Source organism: Xenopus laevis, chromosome 5S (assembly GCF_017654675.1).
Source record: "Xenopus laevis strain J_2021 chromosome 5S, Xenopus_laevis_v10.1, whole genome shotgun sequence".
Lineage (NCBI taxonomy): Eukaryota > Metazoa > Chordata > Amphibia > Anura > Pipidae > Xenopus > Xenopus laevis.
In genome coordinates, this window is record NC_054380.1 from 125322692 (window position 1) to 125343959 (window position 21268).

Sequence of the window (21268 nt, forward strand, 5' to 3'; positions counted from 1 at the left end):
ACGAACAAGCGACTTCGAAAAACGAATCGACTTTGGAAAACTAAGTAAAATCGCAGGTGGGGTGGCACTCGGAGCGACTTCGGTATACAAATCAACTTCAGAAAACGAAACAAAATCGCTGGTGGGATGGCACTTGGAGCGCTTCGTTTTCCGAAGACACCCGAAGGTCCCGGAAACTAACAAGCAACTTCGAAAAAACGAATCAACTTCGGAAAACGAAGTAAAATCGCCGGTGAGATGGCACTTGGAGCGACTTTGGAAAACAAATCAACTTCGGAAAACGAAGCGAAATCTCCGGTGGGATGGCACTCGGAGCGCTTCGTTTTCCGAAGTCACCCGAAGATGATTTAGATTCTAGCCGGCAGGAAGGCAGTTCGGGGAGATTAGTCGCCCGAAGAAGAGGTGATTTGTCTCTGCCCTTAGGAAAAAGCTGTAGTCTTCGGGCAACTAATCTCCCCGAACTGCCTTCCCACCGGCTAGAATCTAAATCACCGACGGGATGGCACTCGGAGCGCTTTGTTTTCAGAAGTTGCCCATAGGTTCGGAAAACGAACGGGCGACTTAGAAAAACTAATTGATTTCGGAAAACGAAGCGAAATCGCCGGTGGGATGGCACTCTGAGCGACTTCGGAAAACAAAGTGAAATCGCCGATGGGATGGCACTTGGAGCGCTTCGTTTTCTGAAGTCGCCCCAAAGTCGATTTATATTCAAGCCGGCTGGAAGGCAGTTCGGGGAGATTAGTCGCCCGAAGAAGAGGCTATTTGTCTCTGCCCTTAGAAAAATGCTGCTTCCTGGAGTGTTTAATCATAAAGAGGTTTTTGCTGCAGGTCTCAAAATAAACGGTTCTCCAGACCCGCTCCATTCTCTGTAGCCTATTTTTGCCTTCTTTAAGTTCAAGTGAAATGATTGTCGCTGTGAGTTTAGAGAACTGTCACTCAGTCTGTCAGCACTCTGTTTCCTTGCTGTCTACCCGGCCCTGCCGTTGAAGTCTAAAGGATGAGGCCTTCTCGCTCCTCACCACTGGCCGGTCTGTGAGATCTTCGAAAGACTTTGCTGGCGAGCCGCTGTTAGGGAAAGGGCCCTCTTCAAATTGGTCATCGAGGTGAGAGTCGACGCTGGGGTCTTCTTGAATTGTGTCCATTCTCTGGTGATCGGCTTTAGTGGTGGCAGAGGTTGGAACTACGGGAACGGTCTGCAGGGCCTGGAAACGGCAAGTTGCCTGGGCACAAGGGGACGGCTTAACAAAGCGCACCGGAGCAGAGTCCAGGCTACTCAGCATTTCCATATTCTGTTGAGAAGAAAACACACAGCGTATGTATTAAAGGAGAACTAAAACCTAAAAATGAATGTGGCTAAAAATACCATATTTTATATACTGAACTTATTGCACCAGCCTAAAGTTTCAGCTTGTCAATAGCAGCAATGATCCAGGACTTCAAACTTGTCACAGGGGGTCGCCATCTTGGAAAGTGTCTGTGACACTCACATGCTCAGTGGGCTCTGAGCAGCTGTTGAGAAGCTAAGCTTAGGGGTCGTCACTAATTATCCAGCAGAAAATGAGCTTCCCCTGTAATATAAGCTGCTGCTACAGGTTTGCTGATTATTAAACTCTGATGCTAATTGCACTGGTTTCTGTGCTGCCATGTAGTAATTATCTGTATTAATTACTAATCAGCCTTATATTGTGACATTTCTATTCTATGTGTACTGTATATTGTGAGTGGGTCCCTAAGCTCAGTAAGTGACAGCAGCACAGAGCATGTGCAGTGAATCAGCAGAAAAGAAGATGGGGAGCTACTGGGGCATCTTTGGAGACACAGATCTTTACTGCTAAAGGGTTGTGGTTACCTTGGGCTGGTACAGAAGCACAAATTATAATATAAAACATTTCTGCCCTATTCTTTAGTTAAGCTTTAATTCTCCTTAAAAAACCAATATGTACTTGACTATGAAAGAGAGAAAGAGAGAAATCAGCCATAACTAATGACGTGCCGGCCGAATACCCTCAGGTTTACCTTCCACACACATTGCGGAGCGAGTTCAAGTTGAGCTTTTCTTCCGCTCTCCCTGTTCCCTTACTCTACAGGCTCTAGTTTTTATTAGCATTACACACCTGTATCTTACCCACGGGGCCACTATATTTAGCCTTTATGCTCAGAGGAAGGAATGAATATATTTTGGGGGAATTTGGGAAAGATGCAAGAGGCAGGTGATCTCAATCTTCTTTCTGTACTTACACTGGGAGTGAATAAAGACTTTGTAGTCTCTTCGTAACGTTTGTCCAGTTTCTTGTCCTAAAAAAATGCAAAATATTTCAGTCAGCAATTAATGTACATGTCCCAAAGGCATTATACGTAACTGATCGACAGTAGCGCTACTGATTTATTAAAGGTGTTATAATCCACAATGCAGTCTCCACCAGGGCTGCCGTTAGAAATCACAGGGCCCCGCCCACCACAGCCCCAGATCCCGCCCACTTCACATCACAGTTAAAAGACCACACAGACATCAGTGCTAAAAAAGGTAACCCCCCCCCCACACACACACAAGTTATAAAAAGCTATTGGGGACCAGGGCCCCTGTATAAGTTAAAAAAAAAACATTGGTGACAGGGCCCCCCTTACAAGTTAAAAAAAAATTGGGGTCCCAAAGAATATTTTTCAAAAAAACATTGGTGGCAGGGGCCTAAAGAATATTAAAATAATACATTGGTGGCCAGGGGATTAAAAAAAACACACATTGGTGTTCAGTGGAATTGAACTTGTGGCTTCAGGACTTCAACTTCGCCTCCTTTGGGGACTTCAGGTCTTTTTGGTGCTTCAGGACTTCAAATTCGGCTGTTTCCATGACTTCAGGTCTTTTTTGTCGCTTCAGGACTTCAAATTCGGCTGTTTTCGTTGCTTCAGGTGTTTTCAGCGCTTCAGGACTTCAATTTCGGCTGTTTTCGTGGCTTCAGGTCTTTTCAGCGCTTCAGGACTTCAATTTCGGCTGTTTCCGTGACTTCAGGTCTTTTTTGTCGCTTCAGGACTTCAATTTCGGCTGTTTTCGTTGCTTCAGGTGTTTTCAGCGCTTCAGGACTTCAATTTCGGCTGTTTCCATGACTTCAGGTCTTTTCGACGCTTCAGGACTTCAATTTTGGCTGTTTTTGTGGCTTCAGGTCTTTTCAGCGCTTCAGGACTTCAATTTCGGCTGTTTCCGTGACTTCAGGTCTTTTTTGTCGCTTCAGGACTTCAAATTCGGCTGTTTCCGTGGCTTCAGGTCTTATCGCTGCTTCGGGACTTCAGCTGTTCCGCTTTTTCGGCACTTCCTCATTTCGGCTGTTCGGGACTTCAGAAGGAGGCGGCGTGGCTTCATTGCTGTCATGGGGGGCCTGGCTCTTTCGAAAAGTTCAGCCCCCCTTCAGGCCCCGGTACATTTATACCCCCTGTGCCCCCCTGATGGTGGCCCTGGTCTCCACCCCCAACAAGGCTGTCTGCTCTCACTGCTGTCTAATCCAAAATGGCAGCCAACACAAGAGAAAACAGTTCCTTACAACACAGCTGAAAAGGGAAAGGGGATGGAGCTGAGGGAACCAAAGGGTTGGAGGAGCTGCAAAGAAACGGAAGGGAATGGTGGGGAACCTAAAAGAACCTGACAGAAGACAGACACTTGATTATATTGAATAATGTGCCCCCTGCTGTAATGTATAGATCTGAGAAATGACAGAGGAGCTGTGTGTTGGCAATGTTCACACAAGCTGAGCTTTAGTATGCAGAGCTGAGTAAGATGCCCAAGCAAATATTACAAAGTTATGTTCTTACACCGATGCCAATAATAGTCTCCTACTTACCACACAGTGGACAAGAATACTCAGTGGGATCCAGAAGACTAAAGAAAACACAACAACAGATCCTACAATGTTATCTGCCAGGAACTTTCCTAAAAAAAAAACAAACACAAACCCATAGTGAACTTTTCACAAAATTGACTGCAGCCGACATTAAAGGGATACTGTCATGGAATTTTTTTTTTCTCAAAACGCATCAGTTAATAGTGGTATAGAGAGTAGAGGTATTCTGCACTGAAATCCGTGTCTCAAAAGAGCAAACAGATTTTTTTATATTTAATTTTGAAATCTGACATGGGGCTAGACATATTGTCAGTTTCCCAGCTGCCCCCAGTCATGTGACTTGTGCTCTGATAAACGTCAGTCACTCTTTACTGCTGTACTGCAAGTTGGAGTGATATCACTCCCTCCCTTTCCCCCCAGCAGCCGAACAACAGAACAATGGGAAGGTAACCAGATAGCAGCTCCCTAACACAAGATAACAGCTGCCTGGTAGATAGAAAAACAACACTCAATAGTAAAATCCAGGTCCCACTGAGACACATTCAGTTACATTGAGTAGGAGAAACAACAGCCTGCCAGAAAGCAGTTCCATCCTAAAGTGCTGGCTCTTTCTGAAAGCACATGACCAGGCAAAATGACCTGAGATGCACCTACACACCAATATTACAACTAAAAAATACACTTGCTGGTTCAGATATGAAATTTTATATTGTAGAGTGAATTATTTGCAGTTAGGGTTGCCACCAGCTAGCCGGTAAAACACCTGCCAAGGCCAGAGCTGGTATTACAAATTTACTGGCAATGTAGCTGCTGGTAAATTTGTAATACCCCTAACAAAAGCCCTTGGCCGCCCCCAATCCTCTCAAAACTTACCTTTTCTCCGCCTTCTGGCAATTGTGCACCGTGACTCCACCCCCTTTTACATCACAGCCTGTCCCCTTTGTTCCCGCCCCCACCACTGGAAATTTTATGAAAAGGTGGCAACCCTATTTGCAGTGTAAACAGTGTAATTTAGAAATAAAAACTACGTCATAAAAATCATGACAGAATCCCTTTAATTATATGCCACAAGTTTAGGGGAAGGAGCCTACAATGAAAGTCTTGATATATCGAGTATCTATAACCAGCATGAAAAATTCCTATGAAAACAGAGGCTCCAAGTAAATACCTACCGAACATGTTGATGCTGAGTTTGTCAATGAAATCCCATATGCGCTCAATCACATCTTGCACTTGTTTCTCACACTTTCCCTGGGTTTTGTGACACAAGAAAAGAAAATTAGGCAAAGGCTCATGGATAACCGACTGCACGTATTAATCTGGGGCTGTACTGTAATATAAACTGGAGGCATTGGGGAGATCTACTGCTCTTATTGGAACAGTTCAGTGTAAAAATAAAAACTGGGTAAATAGGCTGTGCAAAATAAAAAATGTTTCTAATATAGTTAGTTAGCCAAAAATGTAATGTATAAAGGCTGGAGTGACTGGATGTGTAACATAATAGCCAGAACACTATTTCCTGCTTTTCAGCTCTCTAACTCTGAGTTAGTCAGCGACTTGAAGGGGGGCCACATGGGACATAACTGTTCAGTGAGTTTACAATTGATCCTCAGCATTCAGCTCAGATTCAAAAGCAACAGTTATAACTCATATGGCCCCCCTCAAGCCTCTGATTGGTTACTGCCTGGTAACCAATCAGTGGAAACCAAGAGAGCTGAAAAGCAGGAAGTAGTGTTCTGTTCTGTTATGTTACACATCCAGTCACTCCAGCCTTTATACATTACATTTTTGGCTAACTAACTATATTAGAAAGTATTGCCACTGGAAAGACAAGAAACTGCATAACTGCAGTCAGTTGTAGCCCTGAGCCAACCCTAGAGAGGAGTTTAAAGGGAAAAAACGTTTTTTTTTTTTTTTTCAAAACGCATCAGTTAATAGTGCTGCTCCAGCAGAATTCTGCACTGAAATCCATTTCTCAAAAGAGCAAACAGATTTTTTTATATTTCATTTTTAAATCTGACATGGAGCTAGACATATTGTCAGTTTCCCAGCTGCCCCCAGTCATGTCACTTGTGCTCTGATAAACATCAGTCACTCTTTACTACTGTACTGCAAGTTGGAGTGATATCACCCCCTCCCTTTCCCCCCAGCAGCCGAACAACAGAACAATGGGAAGATAACAGCACTGAAATCCATTTCTCAAAAGAGCAAACAGATTTTTTTATATTTTATTTTGAAACCTGACATGGGGCTAAACATATTGTTGGTCGCCCAACGACAAATCTCCTCTTCTTCGGGCGACTAATCTGCCCAAAATGCCTTCCCACCAGTGATTCCCATTCTTGCCGGCAGGAAGACATTTTCAGATTAGTGGCACTCGGATTGCTTTGTTTTCCAAGGTTGCCTCACGGGGCAACTTTGAGCGACTTCGGAAAACTGAAGCGATCTGAGTGACATCCCGCCGTTGATTTACATTCTAGCTGGTGGGAATGCATTTCGGGGGGAGAGTAGTTGTCCGAAAGCACATTAGTCTTTCTGAAATGACCTGACATGCACCTACACACCAAAATTTCAACTAAAAAATACACTTGCTGTTTTCAGGAATTACATTTTATATTATAGAGTGAATTATTTGCAGTGTAAACAGTGTCATTTAAAAACTACATCATAAAAATCATGACACATAAATCCCTTTAACACAAAAATAAGAAGCGGGAACAAAGCAATGCATTCTAATTGTGTGAGCCCAAGGAAAGAGAAACCCTATTGGGGGAGCAGATAAGGGTTTTTTATTGCTTTAGATGCATCTTGTTGCTGCACCTCTTGGCAATGGACTAGAGCAGGGGGTTCCCAACCTTTTTTTACCCATGAGCCACATTCAAAAAAATGGAGAACAACATGAGCAAAAAGTTCCCGGGGTGAAAAATAAGGCCTGTAATTGATTATTGGTAGCCCCTATATACACTGGCAGCCTACAGGAGACTCTGTTTGGCCGCCAAGCCTGGAATTAAAAAATAAGCTCCTGCTTTGTGGCCTGTGAACAACAGCCAATGGGTTGGCGAGTAACATGTTGCTAGAGAGCCACTGGTTGGGGATCACTGAACTTGAGAATGATTTCTTTCTTTCCTTATAGAAGACTTGGCCTGTATTACTGTACTTGTAGCTCTGTATTTCTGGCTTTGATACAATATGATAGACATGAGAGCAAGGCAGGCAGCTCTACAACCTGTGCATTGACATGAACGTGCCACAAGATGGTGCAGAATCCACTGACTTTAGAAATAAATCAGCGTGGGTAAGGGTGGGCACTTACGTTCATATCACAGAAGCCAACGGTACAAGGTTTTCCTTTCCGTAAGTACAAGAACTGTTTGTTTTTATCAACGTAGGGGCTGCAGATCCCGTTTTCACCCCGACAACACACCTTGCAGGAATGTTCAGTGTCTATAAGAACAAGATAAGAGTAACACATGAAAGTCTGTCATTTCATGCCCCTTAAGGTCCAGCATTTTGTCAGGACCCCTCATAGACTTAGATATAACATTATCTGGCACAGCAAATAAGGTTCACCCTAAATTCCACCCTGACAGACCTTCAGACTGGGCTTTCACTACCATCTAAGGTTGCAAATAAGCTTTTCTCCCCAGATCTCAACCTAACTGCCTTCATAATGAGCCACCCAGGCACAGCCCCACAGTCGGGGGTCAAATGCAAGGGACATAATCGTAAAACCCTGAATTACAGTAAAACACCTAGAGGCACAACAGGATTTATCAAGAGGAAACACCAACCTCAATTTCCATTATCCATTCAGAGTGAAACACAGAAGTGCAACTGTCCTGGTATAAGACACCTTGCCCTTTAATAACTGTAAATATTATTACATGTGTGAGTCTTAAATGAATTTCTGCAATTATCATTTCTTTCCCCACAGGGAAGTATCTGTAGATCTGTAGAGTGTTTTCTTCAGTTTTCAATGACAGATCCCAGGAGATACTCACCATTGCAGGCGCAGGACTTGAGATTCTTCTCTATCTCACAGAATGGCCGACACTCTCCATTCACACATTTGCCCAAGTCTACGCAGACTGTTTCATCTTCTGCATTGCCAGGGGTTGGGCATTCACTGCTGCTCCCTGAGACACAAGAGATTTATTGTACACAGATAAACTATACACAGCAGAACCTGAGTTTTGTCTATTCATCCCCATATAATATAAATATGTGACACAGTAGACTCATGGAGGGCCGTTACCCTGAATGTATATTCAGTATTAGATTTGGAGAACCTTTGGCAAGTTCAAATATTATGTACTCCCAGATAGCCTCAAGCCATCCTGCTACCACTGCTACATCTTTTAAAGCAGAAGGAAAGCTACTGAAGCAGTTTATTGCCAATAGATTAGCCACAATAGTTCAAGCTATAACACTATATTTATTCTGCAGAATGCTTTACCATGCCTGAGTAAACAGCTCTAGACATGTTCTCGGTTTGTTTAGGATAGCAACTGCCATATTGCTTTGGTGTGACATCACTTCCTGCCTGAGTCCCTCCCTGCTCATTCATAGCTCTGGGCTCAGATTACAGCAGGGTGGGAGGAGGGAGGAGGGAGGGGGAGAGGAGCAAACTGAGCATGCTCAAGCCCTAGTTCTGGAGGTTTAAGCTGAAAACAGGAAGTCTGATACAGAAGCCCATGAGTACACAATAGAAGGAAAGAAATGTGGTGTTTCTTTTGACAGAGGACTCAGAGCAGCATTACTTTGAGGGATTACTGGTGTATTTATATAGACCTTTCTGATAAAGCTGTCTTAGTTTTAACCTTTCCTTCTCCTTTAAGCTTATTGGAAGAACCAGAATCTCTTCTACACGGTCAAAACAATAGTTTCAGCTTAATAGTCGGTGTACTGGTAATATGTTCCCACCCACCCCTTCTGCTCTCCTGTCTGACATAACTATCAGTGTCCAAAATATATTTATTCCCAGATCGGTCCTCTAATTTGTATCCAAACGCTCGCACAATCCTGCCACCTTCACCCCAGGAGCATTTCCATATTAAGCCCTTCTCCTCCACATGTGCTGCCCCTCTCTGCCAACCCCATACATCCCATAATCATATACTGAATTGAATTCTAGATTTTTGAACAAATCACTTAATAATGCTGCACCACAACACACTATCTAATTACCAAGTATAACCCCACTCATGACATTCCTCTCTCTTCCCCACTCATGTTTTTCACCCATCATCTGTAACTTAAAGGGATACTGTCATGGGAAAACATGTTTTTTTCAAAACGTATCAGTTAATAGTGCTGCTCCAGCAGAATTCTGCACTGAAATCTGTTTTTCAAAAGAGCAAACAGATTTTTTATATTTAATTTTGAAATCTGACGAGACTAGATATATTGTCAGTTTCCCAGGTGCCCCCAGTCATGTGACTTGCGCTCTGATAAACTTAAGTTACTCTTTACTGCTGTACTGCAAGTTGGAGTGATATCACCCCTACCAGCAGCCTAACAACAGAACAGTGGGAGGGTAACCATATAGCAGCTCCCTAACACAAGATAACAGCTGCCTGGTAGATCTAAGAACAGCACTCAATAGTAAAATCCAGGTCCCACTGCGACACATTCAGTTACATTGAGTAGGAGAAACAACAGCCTGCCAGAAAGTAGTTCTATCCTAAAGTGCTGGCTCTTTCTGAAAGCACATGACCAGGCAAAATGACCTGAGATGCACCTACACACCAATATTACAACTAAAAAAATACACTTGCTGGTTCAGGAATGAAATTTTATATTGTAGAGTGAATTATTTGCAGTGTAAACAGTGTCATTTAGAAATAAAAATTTGCTGTGCGGGGAAAAAACCCGAACAATTTGTGAAACATTCGGATCGTAGTAATTTTTCAGATTTTCTGCACAAAAACTTTTTTGGATGTTTGCCTGAAAACCACGAAATCCTCGGATTATTGTACAAAGCCCAGCACAGATCAAGATATCTTTAGGACTTCTCCCTTTGACTTACAGTATATGCAACCTCGGCAGTTCTGAGATGCCGGATTTTCGGATTCAGAATTTTTCCGTCGTCAATAATAAATCCTGAAAAATTTGAGGGTTTTTTTTCCACTAAAAATTTAGATTTTATAGTAAAATAAAACCACAAATTTTTCAGGTTTTGGCATTCGGACTTTAATAAATAACCCCTTACGGTGGCTGTAGACGGGGAGATTAGTTGGCCAGTGACAAATCTTCACTACTGCGGGCAGCTAATCTCCCCAAATGCCTTCCCACCGGCAAGAATAGGAATTGCAGACGGGAAGGCAACCAGCAAATGATTAAGCAAAGAGTGTGAGATAACAAGTCAATGTGAAACACATACCTGTACAGTAGGACTCTCCCTTGCAAGTGGCATTTATAGCTTCCTGGCACTTCTTCTGCGCTGTTTCAAACTGGCAGCCTTTGCAGCACGGACTGTTCCGATCACTAAATTACCAAAACAAAAATCATACATAGTTATTATTACACTGCAACATGGCTTGCTCCTTGCTGGGTTCTTTGTATGGCTATTTGAATTTCTATGGTTATAGAAGGCTTTTGTAAGATTAGCCACAATAGTGCAAGCTATAAAACTATATTTATTCTGGAGAATGCTTTACCATACCCGAGTAAACAGCCTTAGAAGTTCTCTCACTTTCTTTAGGATAGAAGCAGCCAAATTTGCTTGGTGTGACATCACTTCCTGCCTGAGTCTCTCCCTGCTCACTTATAGCTCTGGGCTCAGATTAGAGCAGGGAGGGGCGGAGTGAGGGGGAGAGGCACAAACTGATCATGCTCAAGCCCAAGCCCTGGAGGAAGTCTGGAAGTCTGATACAGAAGCCCATTTGTACACAATAGAAGGAAAAACATGCTGTCTTTCATTTGACAGAGGACTCAGAGCAGCATTACTTTGAGGTTTTACTGATGTATCCATATAGACCTTTCTGATAAAGCTTACTTAATTTTAACCTTTCCTTCTCCTTTAAGGCCAGTGATGAGCATCAAATTCTGAGTTCACGCCCAGTGGTATTTAGGTTAAAGATCCAGATCTAAATACAACGATATCACTGTGCAGCATGAACTCAGACTTTGATGTTTCATGTTGTTTCATGTTACTATTGATATAAAAAATATGCTCAAAATTTATATATTTATATCCTTATATCGTGTGCATTGTCTCGCTGTAATCATGTATATCTGTTTTTATGGAATATCTTTACAAATGTTTTGTATATTTTTACTTTGTTTATTTATGGGATAGTGTCCCTTTGAGCACTTTTTTTTCTTCCAATTGTTGCTGATTGGTTGTTTTTTGTATAAAAGCTCATTTCCTGTGGGTGAGATCTTAGCCCATGATTGAGAACCTTGCCGGAATGAAACGCGTAGGGCCTATGGAGATGCACATATACTTTTAACTTTGACCAATAAAGACCTATTTTTTAACTTATTCTTCTGGCCCTGTGGATTCCTCTTGTTCCTCCTGTTTTTCTTGCTGTATGTTTCGATTGCCTATGTAAACTGTCCTGCCATGTGGAAATTAGAAGGGAACATTTTGGCAACAGCGAATGATATCTTTGCACCCACCTGCAGCTCACTCCTGCTTTAAACTTGCAGTCTGAAGTACAGCAGGAATCACTGTGCTGGTGCAGCAATCCGGGGTCACACTCCTCACCCTCATCCACCCGCGAATTGCCGCATACTTTGTTGTTGCGCTCTTTGAAGCAGATGGGAGACTTGCTCATTAGTGTTCTCAAGATGGACTCTCTGCTGCAGCCCGAGAACATCTGAAATAACAAGAAGGCGGCCATAGAACACAAGAGTCTGGAAAGCCACATGCTGGGAATCAAGAAAATTGCCTGGTTGTACCTTATTGTTTTCATGGTCTCCGCTCACAGCTATAGGATACATGACAAATTTTCCGCCGTGATCTTCGCTGGGTGCACAGGACGCCATGCTGTCAGGATCGTGCTCTGATCCAAAGTTATGGCCAAGTTCATGAGTAGTGACAAGGTCTGCTTCCTGAAAGGACAAGGACATCTTTACTAGAAGCACAGAATGCCAAAAACCATAGCTTTCTTGATTCTTGAAATAATCAAGTTTATCTTCACTATTCCTCTCTCAGCATCTGTTTCTCATCATTCTCTCTTCATGCAGCAGTTGGGTGTCAGATATTCATTGAAAGTTAGATCCAATATATCTTATAGGTGGGCTTCCTTTCCTAGCACATGAATTAGAGCTTATTAAAGTAACAAAATCTAACAAAATAACTGCCTTTTGCACAAATTCTGCATGTAGAGAGACATGATGTCTGGTGATTTTAATAGAGTGAGCTACGGTACAGAATTTTTAATTGATTGTATTTAGAAAGTTTCTTATTTCAGTATGCTGAAGCTTATATAACATTTTCATTTTCATGATAGTTCCCCTTTGAGAAGTGCTGGTGAGAGAAGAGCACTAAGGACCACAAGCACTGGAGTTTGTGATTGGCCGGCAGGAGATGCAGAGAGCAGCAAGTACCCAATAGACTGGCACATGAACAGTTGCTTCGGGTCATACCTTTGTAAGAATGGTTTTGCCGTAGTTCTTTGTGCTGGTGAGGCCAGTATTTAAATAGATTGCTTTCTTGGATAAATCATTTTCATAGGCTGTTGAGTGAAATAAAAAGATTGTCATTACTCACAAGGTCCTTCTTCCCAACCTGTAAGTGAAATATATCACAAAGGGAACTAAAGGCATTGCACAATGGAGCAACTCAAACATTCACATGATATTTTAGGGGCAAATTTATCAAAACAATTAAAGGCAGTGCTTTGAATGACAGGAGATAGGTCACCATACGTCTGGTCCGACCCCCACCAGCCCAAATTTCTGAATGAACGAGGTGGAAATTATATCACAATCCTGGAAAGAATGAGCCCTTCTCTCAGCACTTTTTATATGTGCCAAGAAATTAATTGCCAATCATTCGAACATTTGGGCCCCTACAGAGAACAATAGGTTCAGGCACTTTAGGCCTAGTTGGCAGCTTATGTATTGGCTGCCCATGTATGGAGCCCTCCAATAGGATCACCCGACAGATATATATACCAGGCAGGTTTGATTTTCCCATCAGATCAAGGGCCGCATCGTAAAAGGGATTCTGTCATGGTTATTATGATGTAGTTTCTATATCTAAATAACACTGTTTACACTGCAAATAATTCACTCTACAATATAAAATTTCATTCCTGAACCAGCAAGTGTAATTTTTTAGTTGTAATATTGGTGTGTAGGTGCATCTCAGGTCATTTTGCCTGGTCATGTACTTTCAGAAAGAGCCAGCACTTTAGAATGGAACTGCTTTCTGGCAGGCTGCTGTTTCTCCTACTCAATGTAACTGAATGTGTCTCAGTGGGACCTGGATTTTACTATTGAGTGCTGTTCTTAGATCTACCAGGGACCTGTTATCTTGTGTTAGAGAGCTTCTGGTTACATTCCCATTGTTCTTCTGTTTGGCTGCTGGGGGGGGGGGTGATATCATGCCAACTTGCAGTCACATGAAAAACGGATTTCAGTGCAGAATTCTGCTGGAGCAGCACTATTAACTGATACATTTTGAAAAAAACATTTTTTTCCCATGACAGTATCCCTCTAAGTTGACCCTAGGGCCACAATCGGATTACGCCCGATATCACCCATTTTAGGTGAACATATTGGGGGAAAGCTTGTTTGGTGACCTCAGCAGATACAAATCAATGAGAAAACGTAATTTTAAGGTTAGCAGGAGTGGCTTTAGCTAGTGTGCAACGCTCCAACCACTCACACACATACTCACACATCTAACCTTTGGGACAAATGCCTCCGTGAGTGTTTGGCTTGTGAGATCCAACATATGCCAGCCCCAGGGTGCCCATGTCGAAGTCCTGATAGGTGAAGAGATGAGCTAAGCACACCTGGGCCGCTTTCTCAGAGATGTCAAAGCTGAATTGCTGCAAGAAAACAGGGGCCCATTATTAGCCTTTCTTATGATCTCGCTACATTTCTCTTTGATCAAATATACCACAACCTTATTTTATATAGACTGTTTGCTGGACTGGGTGATACATATCTAAGGGATATTCACCTTGACATTAACTTTCAGTAAGCCACAGCTATTCTAGGTGACTTTTCAGTTGGTCTTCATTATTTAGGGTAATTGTATTACCCTCTGGCCTTTACATTAAAGGGGTCATTTACCTTTAAGTGAACATCTAGTTAGTTATAGAATGGCAAATTCTAAGAAACTTTTCAATGTTTTTTTTATAGATTGTTAATTATTTGCCTTCTTCCTCTGACGCTTTCCAGCTTTCACTGACCCCATCTAAAAATGAATGCTCTGTAAGGCTACAAATGTATTGTTATTTTTTATTGCTCATCTTTCTATTCAAGCCTCTCCTATTCATATTCCAGTCCCTTGTTCAAATCAGTGCATGGTTGCTAGGGTTATTAGGAGCCTAGCAACCAGAATTCTGAAATTGCAAACCGGCGAGCTGATGCATAAAAAGCTAAATAACTCACAAATAATGAAAAATAAAAACTAATTTCAAATTAAACAACCCCTTTAAAGTAAGGAAAATAAAACAATGCTAATATTATATTTTGAAGTAAGTGTATAGTGTGTAGGTAACACAAATCAACCAAATCAGACCCCAAGTGAGTGGTTAAGCAGCTATGTCCTGAGCAAGCACTCGTTACTGCAACAGTAGAACCTACATGTCTGAACCAATGCAGAGACCCCAATGCGTCCAATTACCTCCAACAGCTGTTTCACATCCCAGGCATCTTTGTCAGGATTAGGAGAAGATTTTGCCATATTGTAATGCTTCTGTCCCTGTGTCACATTCTCTGGCTCCTTGTGTACAATAATCTGCAAACAACAAAATGTTGAAGAATGAATGTTACACCAAAAACTTTCCATATACAGTCATATGAAAAAGTTTGGGAACCCCTCTTAATTCTTTGGAGTTTTCTTTATCATTGGCTGAGCTTTCAAAGTAGCAAATTCCTTTTATTATATAACATGCCTTATGGAAACAGTAGTATTTCAGCAGTGACATAAAGTTTATTGGATTAACAGAAAAGATGCATCATAACAAAATTAGACAGGTGCATAAATTTGGGCACCCCAACAGAGATATTACATCAATACTTAGTTGAGCTCCTTTTGCAAATGTAACAGCCTCTAGACGCCTCCTATAGTCTTTGATGAGTGTCTGGATTCTGGATGTGGGTATTTTCGACCATTTGTCCATACAAAATCTCTCCAGTTCAGTTAAATTTGATGGCTGGCGAGCATGGACAGTCTGCTTCAAATCATCCCATAGATTTTCCATGATATTCAAGTCGGGGGACTGTGACGGCCATTCCAGAATTTTGTACTTCTCCCTCTGCATAAATGTCTTTGTAGATTTCCAAGTGTGTTTAGGGCCATTGTCTTGTTGGAATATCCAACCCCTGTGTAACTTCAACTTTGTGACTGATGCTTGAACATTATCATGAAGAATTTGTTGATATTGGGTTGAATTCATCCGAACCTCGACTTTAACAAGGGCCCCAGTCCCTGAATTAGCCCCACAGCCCCACAGCATGATGAAACCTCCACTCAATTAGACAGTAGGTAGCAGGTGTTTTTCTTGGAATGCGGTGTTCTTCTTCTGCCATGCAAAGCGCTTTTTGCATGGCAGAGCAATTTTTGTTTCATCAGTCCAAAGCACTTTGTTCCAAAATGACTGTGGCTTGTCTAAATGATCTTTTGCATACAACAAGCGACTCTGTTTGAGTGCAGAAAGGGCTTCTTTCTCATCACCCTGTCATACAGATGTTCTTTGTGCAAATCTGCAGCAAGATGTTCTTGCAGGTCTTTGGAGGAGATCTTTGGGTTGTCTGTAGCATTCTCACAATCCTCCGCATATGCCGCTCCTGTATTTTTCTTGGCCTGCCAGACCTGGGTTTTACAACAACTGTGCCTGTGGCCTTCCATTACATGATTACATTCCTTACAGTTGAAACTGACAGTTTAAACCTCTGAGATAGCATTTTGTAGCCTTCCCCTAAACCATGATACTGAACAATCTTTGTTTTCAGATCTTTTGAGAGTTGCTTTGAGGATCCCATTCTGTCACTCTTCAGAGGAGAGTCAAACAGAAGCACAATTTGCACCTTAAATACCTTTTCTCATGATTGGACACACCTGCCTATGAAGTTCATGAGCTAATGAGCCAATCCAACCAATTTGGTGTTGCCAGTATTGAGTATTGAGCAGTTACATGCATTCAAATTAACAAAATTACAAGGGTACCCAAATTTTAGCACAGCCAGTTTTTCACTTTTGATTTAATTTCATACAACTGAATACTGCTTCACTAAAAATTCAGAAAATGCCACAGTACATCTGGACTACAGTTCAGCGGTTCTACATAAAAATGGCCTTACTGGTATCCCCCAACTATAGGTCACGCTTAATACAACTGTAAATTCTCCACAGGCCTTATTATACCCCTGTCAGACTCCACCAGATTAGTGCCAACAACCCAGATGTCTGCACCAGATGCACCTTAGAGAAAGGAACCCTGCTACATATTATGTGGAGTTGCAATACATTTATCTCATACTGGGGGAAAATCTTGGGGGCAGTGTTACAGGTTACAATCCCTAGAACACCCAAGATATGTATCTTGGCTATAATACAAGACCTTAAAGGGGTACTGTCATGTGTTTTTTTTCCAAAACACATCAGTTAATAGTGCTGCTCCAGCAGAATTATGCACTGAAATCCATTTATCAAAAGAGCAAACAGATTTTTTTATATTTCATTTTGAAATCTGACATAGGGCTAGACATATTGTCAGTTTCCCAGCTGCCCCCAGTCATGTGACTTGTGCTCTGATAAACTTCAGTCACTCTTTACTGCAAGTTGGAGTGATATCAACCCCTCCCCCAGCAGCCTAACAACAGAACAATGGGAAGGTAACCAGATAGCAGCTCCCTAACAGAAGATAACAGCTGCCTGGTACATCTAAGAACAGCACTCAATAGTAAAATCCAGGTCCCACTGAGACACATTCAGTTACATTGAGTAGGAGAAACAACAGCCTGCCAGAAAGCACTTCCATCCTAAAGTGCTGGCTCTTTCTGAAAGCACATGACCAGGCAAAATGACCTGAGATGGACCTATACACCAATATTACAACTAAATAAAAAATACTCTTGCTGGTTCAGGAATTAAATTTTATATTGTAGAGTGAAATATTTGCAGTGTAAACAGTGTCATTTAGAAATAAAAACGACATCATACAAATCATGACAGAATCCCTTTAAGCCAAACCAGTCACTCTTTTTCTTTGAGGCACTGCTACTGGCTAAAAGGTTAATTACCCAAAACTGGCAAAACATTGCTCCCTGAAATCAGTCTGAATCACCCACTCAACATGGCCATATCTCAACCATTGCAACCTGTACAAACGAGCGGATCTGCCCAACTTAAGACTGTCTTTTAAAACACTGGGGTTTACTGACATGCATTTCAGAAATATTGTGGCAAATACCTGCATGGGTAAAGGGAGGAGCAGCTGGGAGCAGTACCAAACGCTGTTCTTTAACCAGGGACATACAAGAAACTTATAAGCAGAACTGATCAATATCCTCTATATAACTCTACCTACTCACTTGCTGCTCTGGTGTAGCTGGAAAACAGCAATATCATGTACAGGTATGAAACCCTTTATCCAGAAAGCTGTGAATTACGGCAAGGCCGTCTTCTATAGACTCTATTTTATCCAAATAATCCAAATTTTTACAAATCATTCCCTGTTTATCTGTAATAATAAAACAGTAACTTGCACTTGATCCAAATTAAAATATAATTACTCCTTATTGGAAGCAGAACCAGCCTATTGGGTTTATTTAATGTTTACATTATTTTATAGTAGACTTAAGGTATGAAGATCCAAATTACAGAAAGATCCATTATCTGGCACACCCCATGTCCCGGGCATTCTGGACAACCAGTCCCAAACCTGTACTAAAAGGTGAAGAGAAACACTGCAGGTTCACAAGTATGAGTCCTTGGCAAACACAAGCCTGTTGTCTGCAGAGTTCTCCAACAGATACCCATACATACATACATACATACATACATACATACATACATACATACATACATGTCCATGAGTTTTTCAGGCAGTTTAAACAATTCTGGCCAGTCTTATACTTTCGGGGCCATATTGCCTGCTGACTTGAGTTGGGAGCCTTTAAACAACCTCAACAACCAGTGGCCGGGGGTCAGCCACATATCAACTGAATTCTCTGGGCATGAAGCGCGTCAGGCTATGCATTTCTTGCATTCGGATTAGGAAGAGAAATGGGAATTACGGAAAAACAGAAGCCAATATACTGCATTATAAAATCCAAATAATGAACAAAGGAATCGTAACAAATATCATCAGACAGTGGGGAGAATATGCCAGGGCTTGAATCCAAGTTACTAATGCTGATAATTGGCAACAAGCCCAGACAGTGGCACTGATAATGGGTGATGTTTGTGAAAGGAGTGAAAGCCACACTTAGTGCAAATATCTTTTAATTATAATCTCAGCAGGTTCCTTGTCGGCCCCACCTATCCATTGGCTTAATTGCCCCTTCAGCTTCCTTGCTTGGCTTCTCTATTATCTATTACTGCTTCAGTTGCCCCTCCTTCCCCCCTTGCAGCAGTGTCTCTGGCTTCTCAGACTCGCAGCTTTCTGTTCTGCACATGACTGCTTGTGCCAAGGACTCCCTCCCCTTATCTCTGATGTACCATCTGTACCCATCCTCTTGCTTTATATATATTATACCCCACTGTGTTTGCTCAGAGTCTGCAGACACATTAAAGGGATACTGTTATGGGAAATATTTTTCAAAATGAATCAGTTAATAGTGCTGCTCCAGCAGAATTTTGCACTGAAATCCATTTCTCAAAAGAGCAAACAGATTTTTTTATATTCAATTTTGAAATCTGACATGGGGCTAGACATATTGTCAATTTCCCAGCTGCCCCAAGTCATGTGACTTGTGCTCTGATAAACTTCAATCACTTTTTACTGCTGTACTGCAAGTTGGAGTGATATCACCCCCTCACTCCTCCCCCCCCCAGCAGCAATGGGAAGGTAACCAGATAGCAGCTCCCGAACACAAGATAACAGCTGCCTGGTAGATCTAAGAACAACACTCAATAGTAAAAACCCATGTCTCACTGAGACACATTCAGTTACATTGAGAAGGAAAAACAGCAGCCTGCCAGAAAGCATTTCTCTCCTAAAGTGCAGGCACAAGTCACATGACCAGGGGAAGCTGGGAAATTGACAAAATGTCTAGCCCCATGTGAGATTTCAAAATTGAATATAAAAAAATCTGTTTGCTCTGTTGAGAAATGGATTTCAGTGCAGAAGTCTGCTGGAGTAGCACTATTAACTGGTGCATTTTGAAAAATATTTTTTTTTGTTTTCTGATGACAGGATCCCTTTAAACACAAGCATTTGGAATCACCCAGGGGTAGAAAAAAGGGCAGTAATACATTGCCTTGTGTCTCACACTGTTACACCCCTGAAGTCTGCAGTTGTACATACTGGAGAGGGGCGAGTCTTGCCACCCCCTGCTTTGCAGAACCTAGAGTCTGAGGGGTATATTTATCAAAGAGTGAATTTAGAGATCACCACAGTCCTCTAGAGGGAAATTCCGCCACTCTCCATTCATTTCTATGGGATTTTTAAAATAGTATTTGTCAATGGGTAAAAGTGAAAGTTCGTCCTTTGATAAATACACCTTTCAAAATCCCATAGAATGAACTGAGAGAGGCGGAATTTCACTCTAGAAGACTGTGGCGACCTCTAACTTCACTCTTTGATAAATATACCCCTGAGTCTTTAGTTTGGCATTCAGAAGTAATGGGGAATAAGCAGTGAGAAAAGAAAGCTTACTGCTACCACCCCACCCCTTCATGCAATGTCTACACCCCCCCCCCACCCACCCACAGATGGGAGCTTTAGGAGATTCAATTAACATATTAAATGATCCCTATTGGTGAATAGATACTATAAGGATTTGGGGTGTCCAATTATATAAACTTATAGAAGCTGTAGGAGACGCGTCAATGACCAGGGGGTTCTATTTCAACCTATAAATCAGAGTAATGTTCCTTTAAGTAAGCCGCCTGCTGCCTCTGTAAGTTATCTGGTGTAATCTCTCTTTAATAAATATTATAGTCTTGATAACAAAACAATGACCGAATGTGATGGCACTGTAGAAATGAGTGTAAATGCCAAATGGTACTGCGAGTAAATTCCACTCTGAAGACAACAGGATAGAACAGTCCAGTGGATTTGTGATGAGAGGGGAGCAAGTAGCAAGTATGAGCCATTTGTGCTTTGATTCATTCACTCCTCCACATCAGATGCCTGGCCAGCTCGTTTACTGCCTATATACAGATATTATAGTCCTCCCCTTGCGTGACAACAAACACAGACATGTCACATTCATCACACTGAGACAATACGCACTGTGAGAGGCCTCAAACCCGCCCAGTGTCTTAGAAATACATTTATACTTCCACTGAGCATTTATTTCACTTGGTTACAATACAGTCATTTCCAGAACTGATCCAGTGCAAAGTAAAGAGAATAGGAAAAAACACTTAGAGGCCCATTTATCAAACGTCGAATTTCGAATTTATGTGAGTTTTTTTTAAAATTCAAATATACTCACAAATCGACTGGGAGGATATTTAAGATAATGGATAATATTCAATTAAATGGTTCAGACCTGAAAATTTGATTCATTTCGATTGGTATTTCGATTGGTATTTCGATTTGTATACAATTCGTACAAATCAAATTTTTCACTATTTATTCTTTGATGAAAAATCAGATCTTCAACATTTTTTTCAGATTTTTTATCAAATTTTCAAAATTTTCCGGGTTTTTCTACTACTCTCATTGAATTATATGCAACCTCGACAGGTCTGAGATGCCGGATTTTCAGGTTCGGATTTCTCCGTCCTCGGGTTTTAATAAATTCTGAAAAATTTGTGATTTTTTTTTTAAAAAGTCCACTTTTATTAAAAAAAAAACCACAAATTTTTCGTGATTTTTGCATTCGTTGTTTAGTAAATAACCCCCTTAGTTAATGATTTGCCCAAACCACATCCAAACCATTTATGTCTTTTGGTTATGGATGCACCGAATCCACTCTTTGGGATTAGTTTTAGATCAAATTTTTCACTATTAACATCTCCAAATGGCTCAACGGACCTCTGCCACTGACTTGTAAAAATAAACTCGGTGGGTTTTAGGTGGCATATATTCCAATTAGGACTGCTTCTATGGTCAAGGTGTGATAAATCTCTAAAT

At 41.5% G+C, this 21268-nt stretch overlaps 1 protein-coding gene across 1 annotated transcript in view; it reads right to left on the reverse strand.

The window, feature by feature from the left end:
- Positions 1 to 407: 407 nt before the first annotated feature.
- Positions 408 to 21268, reverse strand: part of adam17.S (ADAM metallopeptidase domain 17 S homeolog) — a 47479-nt gene continuing 26618 nt past the window's right edge. Inside the window, exons 9-20 of the mRNA XM_018265931.2 lie at positions 14641 to 14754; positions 13693 to 13837; positions 12426 to 12514; positions 11736 to 11888; positions 11454 to 11653; positions 10213 to 10316; positions 7832 to 7966; positions 7144 to 7274; positions 5003 to 5081; positions 3831 to 3919; positions 2239 to 2295; positions 408 to 1289 (exon numbers count right to left, since the gene is read on the reverse strand). Coding sequence (XP_018121420.1) covers positions 945 to 1289; positions 2239 to 2295; positions 3831 to 3919; positions 5003 to 5081; positions 7144 to 7274; positions 7832 to 7966; positions 10213 to 10316; positions 11454 to 11653; positions 11736 to 11888; positions 12426 to 12514; positions 13693 to 13837; positions 14641 to 14754 — 1641 coding nt within the window. The 3' untranslated portion in view covers positions 408 to 944. The remainder of the gene's footprint in view (positions 1290 to 2238; positions 2296 to 3830; positions 3920 to 5002; positions 5082 to 7143; positions 7275 to 7831; positions 7967 to 10212; positions 10317 to 11453; positions 11654 to 11735; positions 11889 to 12425; positions 12515 to 13692; positions 13838 to 14640; positions 14755 to 21268) is intronic.